We start from the raw sequence: 23208 nt of genomic DNA, 5'->3' as shown, positions 1-23208 counted from the left end.
AACCAGAAAAAAAAACATTTGTTTTCCTTGGCACTTGTAAAGCATTTCTTCCTAGTTTTCCAAACGTTCACTTCTTTCAACCCAGCCTCTATCTTCTCTCTGGTCCTTTGTTTACATTGAAAGCTGTCTTCACTTGTGCTTCCCAGAAATGCTGTTTTTGGGGTTATTTTTGGTGAAGCTAATTTGCCCCATGTGACCCACGCAGCTCAGCCGAGCGCTGTCTGACTCACGCTCACAAGCAGAGCTGTCAGCAGCGTGATGGACTCAGAACGGAGCTCTGCTTGGTGCTGGGGTCTCCTCTGCTGTTGCCGGGAGGCTCTGGGAAGCTGAGCTCTGGGAAGACGCGGTCCAGCCACCAGCCTAGCGCAGCCCTGACGGATGTTTTCCATTAGGCTCACAGTCCCGCTTCCTGCCAGTACCCGTCGAATGACACCCTCTGGACCAGTCAGCTCCTTTTTCACCTTCCCAGCCGCCCCTCCTACGACCCACTGGGTCTGGCTCCTGACATCTCCCACGGCCCTCCGCTCTGTCCACCGGGCCTCCAGGGCAGGAAGACGGTCAGGATACACTGGAGGCCTCTGTCCTGGCCGCCCCCTCGGCCAGGGCCCCATCGACCCTGTCTCATACACATCTCGGGCTCTGCAGCCATGGCCCTGCCGACTGAGCCAACAAGGCCGACTTCTTTCCAGCACACATTCAGCTTCCTCCACTGCACCCACCTCACAGAGCTTTTGTGAGAATTAAATGGAAAGCATTTGAAGCAGCGTGCTGGAAAGACAGTCAGGACTCAGTGAAATGGCAGTTGCTACAACAATCAGGGCACGTCCAGGCCAGTTGGGAAGGCAATTACACAGGTTCACACGCTGACACACGGCGCAGCAGGGACACCTGGAGGGGACACACACCCACAAGGTCCCGCAGAGAACCTCCTCTGGGCAGCCGCTCAACCACACCCCGAGCGGAGCATGCAAAGCTGCACCGCTGACCTCGCCCAGGGACGCAGTCCAGGCAGGCCCCCCAGATTCCGCATCCCCATCTTGGAAACCTGGGGGCTGCCTTCTCCTCTAAATAGACTCCACCCACAGGCGACTCTTCTATGACGAGCGAGCACCACCCTGCAACAGCGTGGACAGTGACCTGATTATCTGGACCACAGGCAGACAAGTGCCCCATGAGTCAGTGCTTGTGACGTCACAGGGGAGCAACCTCGTCCCCAGCCAGCAAGTGCAAAGCGCTGCGGCCGTGTGTCTGTAACAAACTTCCCTGCCTCTAGACCCCCGGGCCCACTCATGCACTGGGAGGAATCTGTCCTAAGAAGATAAGCAGTGATACAAGGGTTTGTGTGCAAGAAGGTTCATCTAAACTGCAAAAGAAGAAAAACAGGCAAGTCCCTGGTGGGGCAGTGGTTGGGACTCCGAGCTTTCATCACCGAGCGCACGGGTTTGATCTCTGGTCAGGGAACTGAGATCCCACAAGCTGCGTAGTGCGGCCAAAAAGGAAAAAAAGAAAGAAATATCCAGCAAGATTAATATTTAAATACGTAAATGTACATCCATACGATTAAATATTATGAAGCCTTTAAAAAACAACTTCAGAAAATGAAAGGCATGGGGAACACTCACATTTAGGTATGTGAATGTGTAACATATAAATTGTATAGACACATACATTATAGGCATTGGGAAAAAAAATATGCCAAAATTTCAATAGCATTTTTTATCTGAGTGATTAAAATATATTTCTTGTTTTCTAATTTTTTAGAAAGGAATAACCACTATTAGGATCAGGAAAAAAGTTAAAGATACCAAGTGTCAATGAGAGCACCTTCCTAGAAGATGCAAACAACATGGTCAAACAGAAGCAACTTCTAAAAAACGGCAGCTGCTCATCCCAGCGGCTGCCCTGTCTCCTGGCCGGTCAGCGCTGTCACGGAGCTGTCAGAGGTGCTGAGAAGCCCAGACAGGAAACCCCGCCATTGGGGGCAGGCCGGTAGAGCTGAAGCCTGGTGGGAGAGGAGCCAGCCAAGCAAACACCTGCGGGAGGGTCTTCCAGGAGCAGGAACAGACCCTCAACTCCAGCATCTACCGACAGAGACCCTGATTTCCAACTTGTTCTCCAAGTGCCGCCTCTATAGTGGGAAGAACAACGTGCTGAATGTTGATACTTGTAAGTCAATGGGAAAAAACATATAAAATCAGAACGAAAAGTGATTTGTAAGCATTTTACTAAAGCAGTGATTACGTGTCTCTAAAAAACCAGAACAAGAAAATAGATAGTTTAATAGTGAAAGCTATTTGCTGACTTAGGACAAGTGAAAGCCAGAGCTAACCAAAAACCGTTTTCCACATAAAAACATTCCTTTTAATATTCCTTACCCTAGAGCTGCTCATTAAAAAGAGAGAAAAGATGGGAGAAAAAAAATGATTACCACTCAAAAATCTCAGCACGAGGTACCAAGTACGTAATTAGATGAGTTCTAGCAAAGCAACTCTACAGCCAGGTTCTTCACAACCAGCCCTGGGAGGTACAGCCCCACAGGGTGCCCAGCCCCACCATGTGCCCCAGGAAGCTCAGAACTTCGGCTCCAGGCCACCCCACAGCCTGCAATTATACCAGAGTCCGGCGGTAGGGGAGGGCAGTGGGGGAGCGCCCGGAGCCTGTCACCTCGCAGGAAGCCACCACGGTCCAGGCTGGAGACATGACCGAGGTGCAGAGCAGGCAAGGCTTCATCTAAACAGCGCACTACCAGCTCTAACTCAGAACTTTATTTTAAACAACCTAACAGCTCTGGTGTATTCTCCTAGAACTGAGCGGTAATAGGCAGGAAATTTAAGGTGGGGCTGGGGAGTACTCAAAACAGCGGTTTGGAGAGAAAGGCACAATGTTAGTGGTGAGGGACACAGTGATGCAAGGGGTCACACAGAAATGTTATTAAATGCACAAGTTCAAAAGGCACAGCCAGGTGGGGACAAACCCCCATCCCTGTAAACTCTGAAAGCGACTCTGTTTGAAAGGTAAAATACATTCAGGAAGAGAGCCCTCCCCCTTCCGGAAAAATTTAAGTCATGTGACCGGTGTCCTGGTGGAAGCTGCTCCCCTCGGCATGCAAGGTCCATTCCAGTAGTTTCTTTCCAGAACGTCACAGCCAAAGACACAGACAGGGTGTCCACCGCAGGCTATTTTCACCCTCAGCACTTCCGATGAGAAGGGCATAGTTCGCACAACACTGGTATCGTGCACATCCTGGCCAGAAGGATGCATCAATATTGGGATATTCTTTGAGAACCTGGCTCAGCGCGCGTTCCCGGGGGTGCTGCACGATGCCCCAGGGCGCGAGCCACGACACAGATTAGCCCAGAACATTGGGGCAACCGAGACGGGCAGAACAGGTGCCCACAGATGCTGGGGGTGAGCTGAACCCCCAGCTGGAAAAGAGAACGTGAGGACATACCAAAGGTTCAGAAGCACCAGTGAAGCAAGCCCCGGGAATGTGTCTCAGTAGGAGCCCTGTGAGCAGACGCCTATTCTGAAAGGAAAAAAATCACTGCGATTGGTAACCCAGCCTCCTCAATTCAAGTATTAACAGCACATGGCTCCTGAGCTTCACAACCAGTCAAGGAAAAGACCCACACAAACAAGTCTTTTCAGGAAATTCCTACCTGCAAAGTTAGCACGCCAAAACAGAGGACAGGAAACTGGTGATAGAAGCGCGGTCCTCCCCAGGGAAGCAGGGGCCCGGAGAATACTGTGTCCAGTGGGGTCACAGCCCAAGACACAGATGGGGCATCCGCTGTAGGTTATTTTCACCACACATTTTCCCACATGGCCCCAACAACCCACATCTAAGTATCTCATTCACTTAATTAACTCTGTTATAGGTATAGGTTACCATTATTCCCAAGCTTTTAATTTTTATTAAAATGCCCAAATATGATGGGAGGATGGGCTATTTTTCTTCCCCACAAATTAATTCTCTTTCTTTTTCAGTTATTTTTTTTCTAGTCTAGACTATAATATTTCTAGAAGTAGTTCCTACATAATACATGTTTTAATTAGATTCACTGTGAATCAGTAAGAAAACTGAGGATACACTTTCTTTCTAGTAATTCTATTGAGGTTCTTATGTAAAAGTCCTAAATAATCAGAAATGATGCTAAAATGCTCTTTTCTCATAATGAATTTGACGTCAATGTTTAAAGTATAACAGAAATATAAACTAACAACTAGGATGGTAACAGTCATTCGGTTTCCTACCATTCTACAGCACACTAAACTATCTAGGCTTACCATGATTTACAATCTTGCAAACATTAGAGGAATACAATCAAACAGTCCTACTTTCAGAGCTACAGACTCCTCTTTGAGACAAGCTGAGCCACATGCGTAGTTCTACAGGTGGCAAGCCCATCAGAGCACTGGAAGAACACACACTGTCCCCAGCTGTCAGCGCATTTGTCCACCAACTCAGTTTTGTCATGGCGTATATAAACCCAAACCATTAAATTCAGAATTTCTCCCAACAGAAGCTTTTGCACGCCAGCTTTTGAAAAATAAAGAAGCAGGATACAGAAGTTAAAATTCACTAGCCTCTGCATTTGAATAGTACATAAGAGAAACAGCCACTGGATGTTACTAACAGGCCCACGGGAAAGAAAAGTACTGAGGAAGACAATGTTTTCACTCGGGTGGCCTTTCAAAAACCCCTGGCATGTCCCTCCCTCCACTCCGGGACATGCTCGGGACACAGTCCCCCTACCAGGAGGCAGGGAATGTTAGCCTCTGAGACTGAAAAGACAACACAGTCTCTGCCTCCAACAATCAAAGCTTGGGAATGAAAATGTGAAGAAACCTATTACAACCCAGTACGGTAAGGGCTAGGACAGAAGGAGCCAAAGAAGGCTTCTTTATAAACTGTGTGAGCCAAGAAGCGGGGCCAGGTGCCCCCTGTGAGAGAAGCGCATCTGGGAGGGCCCCGGGGGAAAGGGGCACACAAACACGAGCAACTGAGCACAGACAGAGCTGAAGGCACACAGCCAGGCCAAGGGCAGATCGCTGCGCCGGGATGCAGGGCACCACGCTAGGAACTCAGGCCAGAGAACACCAGCCCTACGGGCATCTTTCCGGGACCACTGCTGCGACACCCGGGGGCAGGGGGCAGCAGCTAAGAGTGGGCCAGAGAGGTGGCAGGGCACCACCACACACTAGACCCAGGTCGGGGATCCTAGACCAGAGCCCGCTTAAGGGCAGCACCCGAACATGTCACTGTTATTTCTAAACAGAGATAAGGCGCCAAAGTTTCTGTTTTAAATTTAGTCGCAAAACAAGGGAGAGAAGCTCTGAGGTTGTCTCTTGTGGACTTAAGGACAGTAGTGAATTCTTAAAAGGAGGCTGTCACTCACTTGCTTCCTGACTCGGGATGAAGTGGAGCTGCCCATGGCTAGGGCTGTGCTTGTTCCCAGTAGACTACTGTGATCTGTGCCCTGACTCCCTCATAAATCACCCAAATCCACTTACAAAGAAGGGTCCCGCATATGTAACCATCATGCCAAGTGTGTTAGGGAGAGGTGGGGGGCAGGGGGAAGCGAGGAACAGACAGGATGAACTCAACCCGGCCGCTGTGACAGTGTCGGTGGAGATCAATGACTCTGTGGAGATGAGAAAGCAGGCAGACTTGCCAACGGCGTGGGACCCTGGCCGGCGGGTCAGGACAGGGGCTCAGCGGTCAGAGACGGAAGACAGGAGCTCACCTCTGGACACCCCGAGCTCCCTGGAACGTCCGGCCACAGCTCAGTCACAGCTGGTTAGAGAGTTGGGGAATAAGAGAGAGGGCAGACCACAGTTGAAATGTCATTAATTATCAAGTAAAGAGAGAGAGGGGAGGAGAGAAGTCTAAGGAATACCATCATTAAAAGGGCAGGAAAGCAGGAGAAACAGAAACAAAGGCTCAAACAAGTGGAGGAAGTTGGGGATGGGGGGTGGGGGTGGGGGTTGTCAGAGAATAAGGGGGGCGGGGCTCCCAGCCAGCTCCAACCAAGCCCCGCCCAGACCCTTTAACTGAGCATCTCAGCAGCCACAGTTGTTTAAAAAACAAAACAAAACACCATCCCCCAGAGAATTTCACAGCGCAGAGAGCCCACAGAACAAATGAGAGATGAAAATATAAGGGGTGAATCTGGCAAATCACAGGTCATCAGGATAGAGACATCAGTGAGACACAACAGACAGTCCAGAAGTAAACTGAAACATACCCGGAAATACGCCACATTTCAAATCTGAGAGGGAGGGTGCATTATTCAACAAATGGCACTGGGACAGCTAGGCTGTCATCTGGAAAATATAAAACTAGCTTTGTACCTTAGACCAAATAAATTCCAGATGGATTGGTTAAATGCAAAATGAGAAACCACACAAGCTCTATATAAGCACACCACAGGGAATGGTTGTTGTGTACAATGCATTACGTTTATACGAGCACAGTCTATGCACAGGTACGGTAATGTGTATAATGCACAATGTACACTGCATTTCTAATTACGACACAACACCCCAAAGCCAGGCGAGACTGACAAAGACATTAGAAAGAAAAATCCAAACTGCATGGCAGAGTCTTTTGGAAAAAAAACCCAAACCTGGAAAATAAATTCCTGAAACTTTCACTAGAGACAAAGGACAATTTCCTTGAAACTTACAGAGCTCCTAAAAAAGAATAAAGACAAGATCAATAACCCAACAGAGAGGGGGCAAAGGATACAGAGAGCTCAACAAAAATAAATAAAATGGATCACCTGAACATGTGCTCCACACTAAGCGGTATTCCTCACCTCCTCACATTCTGTGGGGCTCCCACAAACGAACTCGGTAACATCCGAGTTCACCAGAGCACAGAGCATGTGACCCACAGCCAACCCCAGGTCCAGGCTTCTCTTCTGCAGACACGCTTACCGCACATAAAAGGCCACACGTGCTGTCTGCCACACGCAGGTGGCACGAACAGGACAGGGAAGTGACAGCATGGTCTGCAGTAGTGAGATGGAAACAGAGCCCCTCGACAGAGACACAGGGCAGCAGCTCTGCAGGCAACACGGCGCTCATCAAGAAAGATGCCAAGAGGCACCAGTGATGGACAGACCTGTGCGTGAGGTAAGGCACCAGTCATCTATCTATAAATACAGAGTTTTTCTGGAAGGTTCTACAAGAAACAAAGGGGACCAGAACTACATGCCTTCCTGGGTAAAAATAAACCTGTTTTAAAAATGTGAAATAAAAAGTATCTACACTTAGGTAAGGGAACAGAAGCTTGAAATGTCCTGTGTATCCTTCCCCAAGTGCATGGGAGACAGGGGATTGAGAAGGGGATGGTTCACTGAATATTCTTTTATAGCTTTTCTTTTTTTTTTTTTCCATTTTATTTTATTTTTATTTTTTTATTTTTTTTATTTCTAAAAAAGAATTTTATTAAAAAAGCACAAATGCAAAGAAATGAACAGAGGAAAATTTATGCGTCGAACCTGGACTGGTCACTTATGATAATATACATGCTACAATTCCATTCTTTTATAGCTTTTCAATTTATTTTTACCTCTCATTATTAAAATATTTTTAATTTAAAAGATTACTGGGTACTCTTTAATTAAAACTGTTTTCCTTGAAGAGGCTGGGGGCAGAAGCCAGATTACAGGAGGCTGAGGAATAGCTGACAGTCAGGCCCAGAGCAGTAGTACCGATTCCAAGGAGGCTGCTGCGTCCTGTATCACTGGGGGTGTGTGCATGTGTGTGCGCGTGCACGCGCAGTCACACCATGAAGAACGGCGTAGATGAGAGATCCATTTGTACTGAATTATGTATACACAATGTTTTCAAAGAATACATGAGTATATATTTAGGTAGGCATTAGAACCTTGGAAGACATCACACCAGACTGTTAAAAATGGGCGCCCCCGGGAAAGCAAGACCTGGCCACAGAGGAAGAGACCACAGTGGATGGCCGAGCATTCACGTGCAAGGAAGGGTTCTGCTGTCAGCAAAGTGCTGATGCGCCAAGTGGGAAAACAGCAGAGGTCAAAGGTTGGCATGGGGAGGTGGGGAGGACAGGAAGTGGCAGAATGCAGCACGTGACCCAACAGTGTCCCTGAGGAAACAGAAAGATGTGACCAGGACGGAGGCAGAGAGGCTTCCTGGGGCAGAAAGGAAAGCTCTGCCCCTGAAAGGAGCAATTAAGGACAGGACGGGGACAAGGAAGACATTTTGAGGGCTGGTGATTTTTCTACAAACCTGCACAACATCCACCCCCAGCCCTGACCGCTCACAGGCGAGTCCACGGTCCCACCGCCAGCCTTGCCTCCTGGACGTGACATTCTGCGCCAGCGGAGCCGTCAGGGCGGCGATCATTGGAAAGAGGGTCTGTCCTGCCTGTCTTCTCTTCACTCGAAATGACTCCAGGCCTTCTGACCCAGAACAAGGCAAGCTGCTTCAGAACTAATCAAGTATCTCATTACTTCTCGATAACGGCTTGTGACTGTGATAGAAGCGTTTCTCTAATGTTTGGGTCTTACAGGGCAGCTGTAAAACAGAGAGGCTGCTACACAGAGTGAGGCACACACCAAACAGCGATGGAGGCTGGATGAACTCTCGTGGAAACTGATTTTAAACCATGTATGTCGAGGGTAACAGTAAGATATCAGAACCCTCAATAATCTGTAGACCATCAATAACAGTGAACTTGCAGCAACAGTTCTTACTTAAACTGGAGAGAAGTAGTATTCTGAGTGGGGGTTTCTGGAAAAAAAAAAAAAGATATTCAAGGGGTCTTGTCTAAAATTTAACCCATCGAAGGCAGGGAAAGAGGATACTTAAGTAGAAACTGCTTTTCCTAGATGTAATAAAAATTTTCTTTTGATTTATTAACAGTCACCAATTCCTCCAACAAACAGAAACTGGACCAGCTCAGGTCCCTTCTCCTCACTTCCTCTGAAGCTGTAAAATGTACACATGAATTTGTTGGGAAAATAGATTCATCCAAAAGAAGGGAAATAAAGTCTACAGGATGGAGGAGAAAATGGGTAAAATAAAGACTAAATAAAAATAATGAACTTCAAAAACTGCAGAAACAAGGCTAATGTTGATGTTTATCTAGACTTACGTTCTAACTTGCATCAGTGATGTCACCCCATTGCTCATCACGTCCTAACAGGATAAGAAACTTCCAGCTTCCACAACTACACCTCAGAACACATGTGGAATAGGAACGCAAACATTTGTTTAGTCGAACAATGCACATTTAAACTAGCTCATGTCAAAGTAAGTGGCCTGAATTTAACCTGAGGGCAAAGGACAGTAATTCAAGTGTCACACAGTCTGAGCCACTGTACAGCAGGAAAGCAGCAGGACGACAGCTACAGAAGAGGTGAGGTGTTTTCATCTGCAATGAACACACCAGCAGCAAGAAAGCAGTTAAAACTGCACCCCAGGGTGTCTCAATCCCTATACCACGTACTTCACTATAAAAAGTAGACAGTCTTTGGGACCTACAAAAGCTTGTCAGAAAAAAAAAAATCCAATCAATCTATCTCAGGACACCCTCTCCTGCAGTGCACTGAAGGAAGTCAGACTTGCTGGGCGTGGCCTTGCTGGGTGGCCTTGGACATGGGCTGCCCGGAACAAGCATGACCGCGGAGCTGCAGTGGCCTCTCAGACACAGTGCTTCCTTTAACCTGAGCAGGAAGCACAGCAGCTCCAAGCAAAGTCCCTTCTTGTGGTTTCAGATGACTTCCAGCTCCAACAGGCCAGGATTTAGGGTTAAAGGAGAAACCAGAGGAAGCCACTTCTAGCTCACATGACAAACTACCCGGTGTCTCCCCTTCAGAACTGCAATGATTTCCAAAAACTTGTGGAAAATCAATGAGATAAAGTAAGCTCTTGCTCCCCTTGAGGGAGGGATTGTTAACAGGTGTGTTCACCGCACCGATGTGGGCCCCGAGCCTCTCTGGCGCTCATCCCACAGCGGAGGGCTCCAGAGCGAGACCATGGCACACGGCCGGAAGACAACCACCACCCGCCACACTCCTGCACTGAGCACTTTAAAAACAGTTTCTGCACCTTCTTGCAGTAGGTCCGTGAAGCTCCTGACCCAAGGATTTCGGACACAAGGGCAGGAGGGGCTCACAGCATGCCCCTGGAGCTGACCATCAGCCCCAAGAGCAGAGTGGCCTCTGCCACCTTTCAGCGCAGCTCCTCTGGGAGCCCAGGGTCAGATCTGCCGGGCACTGCGCTGCACACTACACAGCCATCCGCCAGTTGGACTCCAGTCTTGAGAGTCAGGTCCCTCGGGACAGCCAGATACTGGCAACTCTCCAAAGACGACCAGGTGAGTGTTAGGTGTAAGGGATTAAGACAAGAGTCTACTAGCCACGAAGGAAAAAAAGTCTACAAATAAGCACCAGAAACAATCCACCTGTCCCCCACCTGATGGATGGATAAACAAAACGGGGCCTATCCATCCACACAACGGGAAGTACTTGACCTAAAATGAGAGAAGTGCTGACACAGGCCCCATACAACATGAGCGAACCTTGAGGGCAGTGCACTGAGGGAAGGCAGTCAAACAGAGAACACACCCCGTAACCCCGCTGACATGAAGTGTCCACAACAGGCAAACCCACAGACAGAACGCAGTACAGTTCTCAGGGCTAGGGGAGGGGGGATGGGAAGTGACACAAATAGGAACAGATTTCTTTTAGGGGTAATAAAAATGTTCTGGAATCAGACAGCAGTAATGGTTACACAACTCTATACGAAAAAACACTGCATCACACACCTTCGAGGGGTAAATTTCATAATACAGAAGTTAAATCTCAATAAAGCTGTTATTAAAAAAAAATAAGCACATACCACAGCACCTTATCACTCATACAGAGAAAAGATAGCAAAGGATAAATGTAAACACTTTCCAAAACTATGACTTTATAATTAAATAAAATGAAAGAGGCAGTGTCAAGTGGAAACCAGCTACCATCACCAATTTGCACTACACACCTATAGTGCCATCAGCTACTGAGCACCATGAAGCCACCCTACTCTCCCTCCAGGTTTTCTGCTATGAGCACCTTCCTTTCTGAAAGTTAAAATGTCTAGTTTACATTCTTCACAGTTTAAAACTTCTACAAGTCCGTGGAGAAAGAAGAATTTTAAAATAACACAGTGAGACTTTGGAGAAGCAATTGGAAATAACCACTGTATCAGAAAATTTAATTAATAGAAGTCTCTCTTTAAACAGGATAAACAATAAAAAACAACCAACATCTTTATCTCTAAAAGACACAAAGTCTCTTAACTCAGAGAGCTCAAAACAAAACACAACATCTTAAAAAAGAAATGTAAACAGATATTTAACCAGGCTGCTTTTTCAGGACTACCCTAAACGTCAGACTTAAGAGGTACTAAGAAGGCAAAGAAAGGCTTACATGGTAGATTTCACGTGAGTTTTGCATCAATGTCAGGCACACATTTGATCAGCAAAGGAACAGAAAAGCTAAATGAATGTGAGTGAGCTTAGTTTGTCCAGGTAAAACTAGACACCATGACTGTTTCTGAAACATGGATGCAAGAACCCCCAAAGTTACTCACTATAACCTCATTATTAAGGGTCAGGCAGATCTCTCCAATTTCCCACAGATGAACAAGAAAAATGCCAACTCCAAGTAACTACATATTAAAAAATCAACTTAGAAAACACCAACATTCTGAAACATAAATATTTCACTCCCTAACAACGTGCCTTACTTGTTAGTGCTCCTAGAGAATTCTCTGGCAGTCCAGTGGTTAGGACTGGGCATTCTCATGGCCAGGGGCCTGGGTTCAATCCCTGGCCGAGGAAATAAGATTTTGCAAGCCCTGTGTTGCAGCCAAAAACATTAAAAAAAAAAAAAAAATCAGTACTCCTCTAAAGAAACCCAAAGAAGACAAAGCAGCAAAGGGAGCTCACAGCATATCTGCTGGGCACTTCACAGGGGACCTCATGGAACCCCCAAACAAGCCCACAAGGCCATCCACTCCAAAACACCAGGAAAAGGGGATTCTGGTCAAGGTCACACAGCTGGTCAATTCTGAGCCCATGCCAGACCAGCAGGGGTGGGGGTGGGGCGTGGGGGAGGGGAATCAGCCCCTGAACCTCATTCAAAGGGTAGTTCTGATTTGACAGAAAGTCTCTCTTATCAAAGATATTTTTCTTTCCAGCGTTAGCTCACTGCCCCATTAAAATCATCACCATCTTCTGCTTTTATAAGGTGATGCATCTGTACACACTAAAGAATCCCCTTTAAGAATTGACTACGAATGGTTTAACGGCCATGGACATCAGCAGTGCATAGGAACAGGAGCAGAGGACTGACTGGTGAAACCAGCCACTGGGGACTGAACCCCCATGAGCAGCAGCACCCCAAAGCCTACTGAGCTCCCTGGGGACAACCACATTTCACAGGACCCTGCTTTCCCTTTGTTGTAAACGCAGGAACATTTTTAGGGTGGGATTTGAACACAGACTTAAAAAAGGAGACTACAGTCTCAGAGGCAGTACCTATCTCAAAAGAGATATGACAGATTAAAAACCAATGTAGGTACCACAATCACGTCTCAAAGGAAGTCATTAAAAGCCACAATTCACCAGTGAAACACAGCTTAAAAACCACCACTAGCAAACCAGAGAATCAAAGTTTTAGTTTAGGACTCAGCCAAAAGCACTTAGACTATTGGTGTGACTGCAATCTTCCACTTCCCAAAGAAAATCAGTTTTAATACAAAAACACATACCACACATGGTCACAGATAAATCCTTTTGCTTGGAGCACAATCCTAGCACAGGGTCCCAGGGGGCTGCTAAAAATAAGTTTGAGCTCCAAACACTTTGTGTTTACATAGTTTTGAAACATTTAGACAAAAGTTCACGTTTCTAAGTGAATGACCACTCTGCCCTTCCTGTTTAATTTGAAGACATCAGATCTTTTAACTACTCCTAGTGGGCTCCCCATCAGTCTGGGATCCGTCCCTCCAAAGGAAGGCGGGTCACGAGAAGTAACTGTTTCTCGGGTGTTCAAGGCTCCAAACCTGTTTTTCCTTCTGTTACGGTAGCCTGATTCTTACACGCAATGTAAACACTGACATAGGAACACATTCAGAAATACACATATGCACTCCATACACACGCACACATGCACACACTCACGTGTGTACTCACGTACACGCACATACGGACACGTGCCCACGGCGGCCTGCGGCCCGCGCCGACCCTAACCTCTTCGGGGAGACTCGGGCCCCACCGCTCCGGGGATCCCGGCACCTAGGCCTCGGGCCCCGCATGGCACCCCGCAAACGTCTTCTACCCTTCCAGCACCTTCTAATCTCCACCTCCCACCTCACTAGCGGCTTCCTTTTCTGATAATAAACACGAGATTTGGAGGAACCAAGAGGACACAATGTGTAGCGGTTATCTGTCGCCCAAGAGCCTGATTAAGGGGACAAAGGCCTTATCGCGCTTCCAGCGGAAGACGGGGACCGAAGGCCTGGCCGGCCGCGAACTCGGCTCAGGGCGCTCTTCCCAATCCCGGAGCCCCCAAAGGGCGTGCGGGCCGGGCGGGGTCCTGGGGTGCGGGTTCGGAGTACGAGGTGGGGATGGAAAGTTGAAGTGAGGGAGGGGTTGGAGGTGCCGAGTGGAGAGGCGTGGGACACGAGTAAAGTGCGGAGCGGACGCTTGGGGTGCGAGTGGGAGGTTGGGGTGGGGGGTCGATGAGGACACGGTTAGGGCGGAAGCTCCGGGCGCAAGTAGGGAGCTTGGGGAGGAAGGCGTGAGGTCTGCGGTTTCGGTGGGGGTTTGGGGTGTGGGCCTGGGGCGCGGGTACGCACCTTGTGGCAGGCCGGGCAGGTGGGCAGCGCGCTCTTGCCCCCGGGGCCGCCGCCGCCGCCGCTCAGGCTGCTCTGGATCTGCGTGAGCTCCTGGCGCAGCACCTGCTTCTGGTGGAAGCTGAAGGCCGGGTGGTTGGAGGCCATGGTGAAGAGCAGCAGGAACTCATCGCCCGTGCGGCCCTCGTTGAGCTGCAGCCCGTAGTTGTGGATGATGGAGTCGATGTGCGTGAGCGTGCGGTACAGCACGCCCGCCGCCTCGCGCTGCTCCGAGCCCAGCAGCGCCAGAGACACCAGCAGCTTGCTGCGCACCACCTCGTCCGTCAGGTTGGTGAGGCTGCCCAGGTCGGCCGGGTTGTTGGCCTTGATCTCCGAGTCGCGCAGCGAGTGGTAGTCCTTGCGGGCCAGGTCCTCCAGGCACGAGCCGAGGAAGCGCAGCTCGAGCGGGATGCACAGGTCCAGCAGGCCGCACAGGAACTCCACGCGCTGCGGCGACGGTAGCTCCGAGAACCAGCGGTACACGCCGTCCCTCTGCAGCGGGCAGCGCTTCTCCACCATGCTGCCGCCCGCGCCGCGCCGCCACGCGGGGCCGGGGGCCGCCGCCCGGGGCCGGGGCCGGGGGCGCGGGCGGGCGCGGGCGCGGGCGGGGGTGCGGCCGGAGCCGGGCGAGGGCGAGGGCGGCCGGGCGCCGCGGGCCGCGCTGGGGCCGGGGGCGCGCGGCGCGGGCGAGACCCCCGCCAGGGGCCGGCGGGCGGGCGCGCGCGGGGCGCCGGGGGGGCCCGGGGCGGCCGGGGCGGCCGGCGGCGGCGATCGGCCTCGGGCCCCCCGCTCACGGGCGGGATCCTGGCCCGCGCCCGTCCCCGGCGGCGGCCGGTGCGCGGCGGCGGCGGCGGCTGCTCCTCGTCGTCGTCGTCGTCGTCGTCGCCCGGGAGGCGGCCGCCCCCATCTCCCCCCGCGCCGCAGGGTCTGTCACTGCGGGCCGCCCCCCGACGGAGCCGCCCGGGCCATGCCGCCGCGCCGCCGCGCTGAGCCGACGGCCGTTACCCGGGACAGAGGCCGCGGCAGCTCGGGAGCGGCGCTCGGAGAGAGCTCAGGAGCGGGCGGCGGAGGGATCTGCGCCGGCACTCGCCGCGGCCTCGCGCCTCTGCTTCCAGCGCCGCGGACGAATCCGGGCCGAGCGCCGCGTTCGCAGCTGACGGGCGCCGCGACGAGGCGCAAGTGGGCGGGGAGGCGGCCTCTCACGAAAGCCGAGCGGCCGAGCCCGCCCCTCCCTCTGATTGGTCCGCGCTGCGCCTTCTCGGCCTGCGATTGTTCCGGATCCCCAATCCTATTCGCCCCTGCCGCGGCCACGCCTCCCCGGGGCTGTCGATCAGGTTGGAACATCCCTGGCCCGCCCCGCGGCGACCGGCGGAGTCAATTGGCCGGCTGGGGCCGGGTGGGCCGAAAACCCGAGGCGGATTTATGGTTGCTTTTGTTCGCGCAGATTTGCGTGGAGCATTGTCTTAGGTGAAAGCCGGGCGTCCGGCCTTCCTGTTTTATTCCTGAGCGTCACAATAGGGAGGTAGCGGGTGTCTTCGAAAAGCCGCTGGGAGAGGACCTCCGGAGACCCCCCCCCCCCCGCATCGCCATTCCCGCTCTGCTTATAGGAAGCTTTGTGACCTTGGGCGAGTGGCTTGGCCTCTCTGAGCCCCGAGTGCTTCCCCCGAAAGTAAGGGTGACCACAGGCCGCCTCCGGGGGCCCGTGAGAAGGTCGTGAGCTCACAAAGGCCCGGCGCCCGCATCCCTGAGGCGCCCGGCCTGCCCTGGGATGTGACGGGAACAACCTTTGTGAGAAAACCTCGCCCAAATGGAGCCGTTAGGCCGGCCTCCTTTAACGAGTCACTTCCTCAGCTCCGGGAGCCCAGAGGATGCAAGCACACAGCCAGGGTCAGGGAGCATTTCCACTGGCCCGGATTGCGGGTTGGAGACAGGCGGGGGAGAAGGTGGTGGCCCAGCCATAACTGCAGGCAGCGGTCTGCCATCTCCAATGAGGAAACCTAGGCCCTGGGAGCAAGAAAGTCATTCTTTCCGGCCCTTCCTGTCGATCCCTCCATCTGGCCTGCTTTTGCATTCGTTCAGCAGCTCTCCGGGGTGGGGGGGTGGCGGGGGCTTGCGAGCCAAGCCTACCTAAGTGCCTGTGGAGCCAACAGCCTGGTGCCGGGTACTAGGCAATAGAGATTGATTGAATAAGTGAATGCATTTCTTCAGGACATGGTCCGAGATACTAGAAACCTCCTAACAAGACGTTCTCCAGCCTTGGGACTTCAAAGTTGCACAGATATTGCAGAGCCATAGTTGAGAGGTGAGGGGGTGGGGGACACAGTTGCTTCCCAGTCTTCCACCCGCTCGTCTTTGGGCAACTTTTCCTGGAACGGCCTGCTGTTCTTGACTGCTGTGGGAAGGAGCCGGCATCCAGATGAAGGTCTGCACAGCTTCCCAAGTGTATCACATCCTCACAGGTAGCAGGGGCAAGGCTGGGTCCAGCTAGGTCCCCACTTCCTTCCTCAGTACAGACTGATTCCTATGAGAAATTAAGTTAATCTTTGTTCTCCCCAACTGCACTTTATCAAGTGATTCTAAGGAAGTAGCCACATTCCCAAATCTACAATGTGAGGAAGTGAAGGAACATAAAAACCAAAACAGTTCACCTTTGCTTTCTGTTGATAAATTAAGTTCCTTGGAGTGGAAAGATCTTGGGACCTAATGGGTGCTGAGGGCTTCCTCAAATCCAGCCGGACCTGAGTGTGAAACCCTTAAGCTCTGGTGCCAGTCAACCTGGATTCCAGGACCAGCTCTAGTTGGCCATGTGACCTTGGCCATTCATTTGGTCCCTCTGAGCCTCAGTTTCTTCACCTGTAAAAGGAATCAGGAACCCCACCTCCCAGCTGGCATGGAGGTCAGAGACACTAGTGGAGCCCCTTGGCAACTGGGGCAACTGAGCCACAAGCAACTAGATCAAGGGCTCCCAGCTCCCAGCCACCACCTTGTCACTTCAGCCCGTGCTATTTGCTACTCAAAGTATGCACTGAGGTGAAGCGTGGCCCCCGCAAAGGTCCTGTTTTCCCAGAAGCTCAGAATGTGGCTTTATTTGAAAAGATGGTCTTTGTGGATATAATTCAGTTAAGAATCAAGATGAAATCGGGGACTAGAGTCAGCCCTGAAGGACAGTGTCCTTATAAGAGACGGGAGAAAAGAAAACAACAGATACTGGGTAAGAAAAAGGCCCTGTGAAGACAGAGGCAGAGCTTTGCAGCCAAAGGGTCACCTGGAACCACCAGGAGCTGGAAGAGGCAGGAAGGATTCTCCCCTGAAGCCTTCAGCGGGAGCACGGCCCTGCCCATACCTTGACTTTGAACTTCTGGCCTCGAGAACATAAGAGAATGCGTTTCTGTTGTGTTAAGCCACCAGGTTTGTGGTTGGTTGTCACCGCAGTCCCCAGAGACTCCTGCAGTATTGTTTCTTGTCAGCTTCGGTCTGCAGCTGCTGCTGCTGCTAAGTCACTTCAGTCGTGTCCAACTCTGTGTGATCCCATAGACGGAAGCCCACTAGGCTCCCCCCTCCCTGCGATTCTCCAGGCAAGAACACTGGAGTGGGTTGCCATTTCCTTCTCCAGTGTGTGAAGGTGAAAAGTGAAAATGAGGTCGCTCAGTAGTGTCCAACCCTTAGCGACCCCATGGACTGCAGCCCACCAGGCTCCTCCATCCATGGGATTTTCTAGGCAAGAGTATTGGAGTGGCTTGCCATTGCCTTCTCCCAGCTTCGGTATAGCTCAAGTTAAATCTCTGCCCTGCAAGACCAGACCCCACTAAGGGTTTGGGGCTTCTAAGGAGAATGGAACCCAGCCCCCAGCCCCCACCCTTTACTCTAAGGAACTGACAGCCTGGACTTCTTACTCTGAAGCAGATGGGCGCCATTCCGCAAGGGAGTGCTCCCTTTCGCACACTGTCCCCTTCCCCAAGGGCCTCTGGGGAGGGGGTAGGGTGGGCACTGACCCCCTGTCCAGTCCTGAGGTTGAGGTTTTCTCTGCTTTACCTGCTGCCCAGGGGTCCTGCCCAAAAACAGCCTGTAGCCCTGGGCTGCTAGCAGCTCCTCACTTTCCCTTGCTCTCCAGGAGGTGACACCTGGCTTCCCCTGCGTTTGAGTGTTTCTCCAGCTCCTACAAGTTGGAGGGGCTTGGGACCCATGGAAGGAGATTGAGAGGCCACCCCTCCCTGTGAGAGCAAGGGGGCTGCAGGTAACAGGGAGGTAGACCATGTGTTCAGCAGGGAGATTTCCACACAGTGCAGGGCAGGAACAAGTTCACTTGCTCTTTCAGGCTATTCCTGCCACATGCCTAACTCGCGGGGACCCAGGGATGGCAGTGCGGTGGGCCCTGCCCTAAGGGGTAGGACAGTATGTTTGTCTGCATTTTCCATAGAGCTGGGATGGAGCAGAAATTGTTTTAATACTACTTTTGAGAAAGATTTGGCATTCACCCCAAATTTTCCGAACGATTTTGCAGTGACATGCCTGGGATGACCTCTTGTGTCTGAGTTAGCAACACTGATGAATTACTGCGGTAGGCAGAGACCAGGCTGAGACGAGAGACTAGCCACCTGGACTTCCAGTTCAGTGCTCCTCCCCCACCCCGGCTCCTCTACCAGGGCCTTGCTTCTCCTCTCATTTAGGATCAGCCAGAGAGGAAGAGCCTGGAGGCCAGGTTGCGGTTAGGAAAAAGAAAACAGAAGTAAGATTGAGACTCCGATTAAGATGAGGGTGCCTTAAGCAGTTAGGGCTGGAGGTACATGCACACACAGGCTTCGTGTCTGGAGCCACCACTTATTTTTCCCTGGGGTATGTGGCCAGGATGTGTGTGGTTTCCTTGTAGATGTTTTCATGGTCCCTCGGCCCTGACTTCCTGTGACTGAGCCAGCAAAAGACCCCTAATGTGCCGGCCCTAAGAAGTGGGTCCCTAACCCCTCTGTGGGAACCTTGCTGGGTGTAGCCTCAAGCCGGTGGGACTAATCCTGATAATGCTATCTTTGTTCCCATTTTACAGATACAGAACAGTCAACTGTGAGCCCGGGGGACTGATGGAACCAGATCCTGACCTAAGTCAATTACTAGAACTCTGTCCCTCAGGGAGTAAAGCACAGAGGTACAAGTCATTATTCACTATCTCTGCAAACCAGAGATTCCAAAGGTGTCTGTGGCCTGCCAGTTCTTTCTAGCCATGAGACTAACAAAGTCCACCTGAGGTCATAAAAGGGCAGTTGTCCCCAGCCACGCCCGGCCTGGTTCTGTTTGGCCACATGTTCTCTTCCAGGGCAGACCTGCTTTCCAGGGTGTCTTTAACCTTGGTCTAGATGCAGTGTTTCCCCAGGGGAAGTTCGTTACCTGGGCTGTCACCTAAAACGCAGATTCCTCAGCCAGACCCCAGGTGTGGAGTCAGACTCCATAGGGTGGGGCCTTCAGATCTGCATGAGACATGCTCCCCAGGGCACATTGAAGTTGGGCAACTCCCCCTGGGCAAGTAGTTCTCACTTTCAGGCTTCTAGTGTGCTTCCCTGGGTTGACAGCCACAGTCCTAATCAGAGTCAAGTTTATGTTACAGGCCTGACATTCCATAAAGATCTCCCTATTTTATTTACTTTTTTGGCCACACCAGGTGGCATGAGGGACCTTAGTTCCCCAACCAGGGATTGAACCCATGTGCTCTTTGTTGGGAGCTTGGAGTTTTAACCACTGGACTGCCACAAAGTCCTGGATCTCCCTGTTTTACAAGTAAGGAAACAGGCTTAAAGAGACCACCCAGTTAGTGAATAGTGAATTCACATGATTAAGTTCTGCAGCTTTATTTCTGTTGTATGTTTGCTTGTTACTCATATATCTGTGTTTCTATTGGCACAGTAATGATACCCTCTGAAAACTAACAGTTCGTTGCTGCCTTTGGTTTTGCGTGCTTTGGGTTTCTTTATCTTTTTACTAGGGAAGTTTTCAAACATACTGGAAAATCACGAGCATCGTATAGTCATTCCCCACATCCCTACAGCCTGCCTCCAACAGAGATGACATTTCACTTCTTATTTCATGTATTTACCGCTAGAGTGGGAGAAATACATATATTTTCTTTCTGGCGTGTTTTAAAGCAAATAAATTGGGGATTTATACACATACATAATTGTATATGTACTACGTATATGAAAATGAAAGTCGCTCAGTCATGTCCAACTCTTTGTGACCCAATGTACTATTTTACAGTCCATGGAATTCTCCAGGCCAGAATACTGGAGTGGGTAGCCTTTCCCTTCTCCAGGGGATCTTCCCAACCCAGGAATCAAACCCAGGTCTCCCGCATTGCAGGCGGATTCTTTACCAGCTGAGCTATCAGGGAAGCCCATACTACATATTTAAAACTGTGTTATTTTGTCTGATTGTGAGATAATACATGTTCCTTGTAAAGAGATTATACCTCAGTGGGGGGAAAAAAAACTTAAAGTCAAGTAATATTGCTTCTCAGTAGTAACCAACGTTGACATTTCAAAATATATTTTTCTAGACACTTTTGTATTCATGTATACACACGCAAATCTATTTTTACAAAAATGGTATATTCCTCAAAAATAGGACTGTGCTCCCCATTTTACCATCCATTTTTTCCCACCTAACAGCATACCCCAGATATCCATCCTTGCCATGGAATCGCTTCCAAATTGTGATTGTCAAGGACAGCCCAGAATCTTGTTTGGATGTATCGTGATTTGTTCAGCTAATCTCCTATTGTCAAACACTCAGGTTGTGTGTGCTCACTGCTGACTGAGTGTCAGAAGGCAGTTCTGCCTGCCCTGGACTTCGCACTAGGCTGAAGGCTGACCCAGCTCTTCTAGATCCTAAGTGGTTTTCTGAGAAGGATCTGGCAGGGACAGAGACAGACATACTGTGGAGCTTCCAGTGCCTTCCCAATCAAGTCTCAAGACATAAGACACACCCAGACTTGAGTGTGGATGAGAATCACAGAATTCCAGAGGCAGGGAACGTATTGTTTGGATAACAAGATGTAACTCTAAAATACAGAAGGTTTCTTTTCCGACCGTGATACCAGAACTCACCCAACCCAGTAACTCCTTGTCCTTTCAAAGTAGTCACCCAGAAGGCAGTCCTCTCCTTACAATAAAACTGTGCTTGCAATAAAACATGAAAATACATCTGAGAAGTCTTAAAACTATCTCCAGAGCCTGGTGTAGGTGGTGTTTGGATGTCCTATAGGCTGGAAAATCTTTATGCTTCTAGGTATGTTGAGATCTGGAAATAGCCTGTGTTCACCAACTACATTGCAAACACAGAATATATGTCTAGTTTGAGCAGAAACAGATTTATTCAGCTATAACAGAGATGAGAGTTTGTGGCAGGGTTAGAGAACCGGTGTGGAGGCCATTTTTGTATCGTTTTGTAAATGAATTGCCTGTTCATGTGTTTTACCTTTTTTTCTATGAGGTTTTGGATCTCTGTTTCTGTCAATTTTTAAGTTTTTTAAAAAAACAGTTTAGGGATATTAGCCCTTTATCTGTGATTTCTGTTGAAAATTATCAATTTGTCAATTGCCTTTGACTTCGTTTATAGTATTTTTATCCTGAAAAGGTTTCTTTTATTTTTATATAGTAAAATGTATTTATCTTTTCTTTTATTGCATCTGGATTTGGAGTTGTGGTTAGAAGACCTTTCCTTACATCCCAGTTATATAGGAATTAACCCATATTTTCATCTCCTATGTATATGGTTTCATTTTGTTGTCTTTAGATCCTTGATCTGTTGGGAGTTTACTCTTAATGTGAAACATGAGGTATTTGCTTTTATTAGATGTATTCATTAAAACTCGGGTTGCAAATTAAAATGTTTTCAAGAGCCAGGCAGAAAGTTAATGAACAAAGCTAGATAGTGTAATAAAACAGAGTGGTAAGGTCCATGGCCAACCAGAGATTACATTTAAAAAACACACCTACACATTGGGACTTCCCTTGTTGTCCAGTGGTTAGGACTCTGAGCTTCCACTGCAGGAGCCACAGGTTTGATCCCTGATCAGGGAATTAAGACCCGATAGGCAGCACTCAAAAAACACCCCTCACAGTGGGTATGTTAGCTTCCTAGGGCTTCCAGAAACAAATGATCACAAACTTGGTGGCTTAGAACAACAGAAATTTATTCTCTCACAGTTCTGCGGGCAAGAAGTCTGAGGTCAGGGTGTCAGCAGGTTAGTCTCAGGGGAAGTCTGTTGCAGGCTGTCCTCCCAGCTTCTGTGACTGTCAGCAGTCCCTGTGTTCCTGGGCCCACAGCCACACCACTCCAGTCTCTGCCTGTCTTCACGTGGCCTCTTCCCTGCATTTCTGTGTCCAGACGTCCCTCTTCTCATAAGGACACCAGTCCTTGGATTCAGGGTCCACTCATATCCAGGACACCTCATCTAACTTGATTACATCTCCAAAGATCCTATTTCCAGATAAGGTCACCCTCATAGGTTCCAGGTAGACACGCATTCTGGGAGGACCGTGAGGTGAAACCAGAACTGTCCATAGCACCTGGAGCCTGTGTGCCAAGAGCTTGGGGACCTCCAAGGGCGTCTCCTGCCGCTGTTGGCGCCATCCGTGGCTAGTGACAAAAGGTCTGTTAAATTGGGAAACTTATCAGACTTCAGGGCTTCCCTGATAGCTCAGTTAGTAAAGAATCTACCTGCAATGCAGGAGACCCCAATTCAATTCCCGGGTCAGGAAGATCCAATGGAGAAAGGATAGGCTACCCACTTCAGTATTCTTGGGCTTCCCTTGTGGCTCAGCTGGTAAAGAATCCACCCACAACGCGGGAGACCTGGGTTCAATCCCTGGGTTGGAAAGATCCCCTGGAGAAGGGAAAGGCTACCCACTGAAGTATCCTGGCCTGGAGAATTCCATCGACTATACAGACACGACTGAGTGACTTTCACTTCACTTCACTTCATCAGACCTCACTCTCCAAATCGGTTTTGAGAAGCACTGACAGCTGGTCACTTTAAAACGTCCTGAGAAAAGGAAAAAAAAAGTAGAAAGAGACCAACTCTCCCAAGCCTGAACAAAGAGCTGGCCTGCCCCACAGCCTTACAGAAGACAGGCCTGTTCTGTATAAATATTTGGGTTTCCCCCTGGAGGCCAGGCCTCTGTTATGCTTCTTCCTCCACTGTAAGCGGTGAATTCATACAAACCCCTCTGTGCCAAAGGACGTCCCCTTCCATACCAGAGAAGGAGAAGGGTGGTGCTTGCCCCGCCTGGAGGT

The 23208-nt window shown here is 50.0% G+C and overlaps 1 protein-coding gene across 1 annotated transcript in view; it reads right to left on the bottom strand.

The window, feature by feature from the left end:
- Window positions 1-14570, bottom strand: part of ZCCHC14 (zinc finger CCHC-type containing 14) — a 48326-nt gene extending 33756 nt beyond the window's left edge. Inside the window, exon 1 of the mRNA XM_055412988.2 lies at window positions 13894-14570. Coding sequence (XP_055268963.1) covers window positions 13894-14448 — 555 coding nt within the window. The 5' untranslated portion in view covers window positions 14449-14570. The remainder of the gene's footprint in view (window positions 1-13893) is intronic.
- Window positions 14571-23208: the final 8638 nt, after the last annotated feature.

Source organism: Moschus berezovskii, chromosome 22 (assembly GCF_049115385.1).
Source record: "Moschus berezovskii isolate FMDL1 chromosome 22, NW_MosBer_1.0, whole genome shotgun sequence".
NCBI classification, from domain to species: Eukaryota; Metazoa; Chordata; class Mammalia; order Artiodactyla; family Moschidae; genus Moschus; species Moschus berezovskii.
This window is presented reverse-complemented; position numbering and strand designations above follow the sequence as displayed.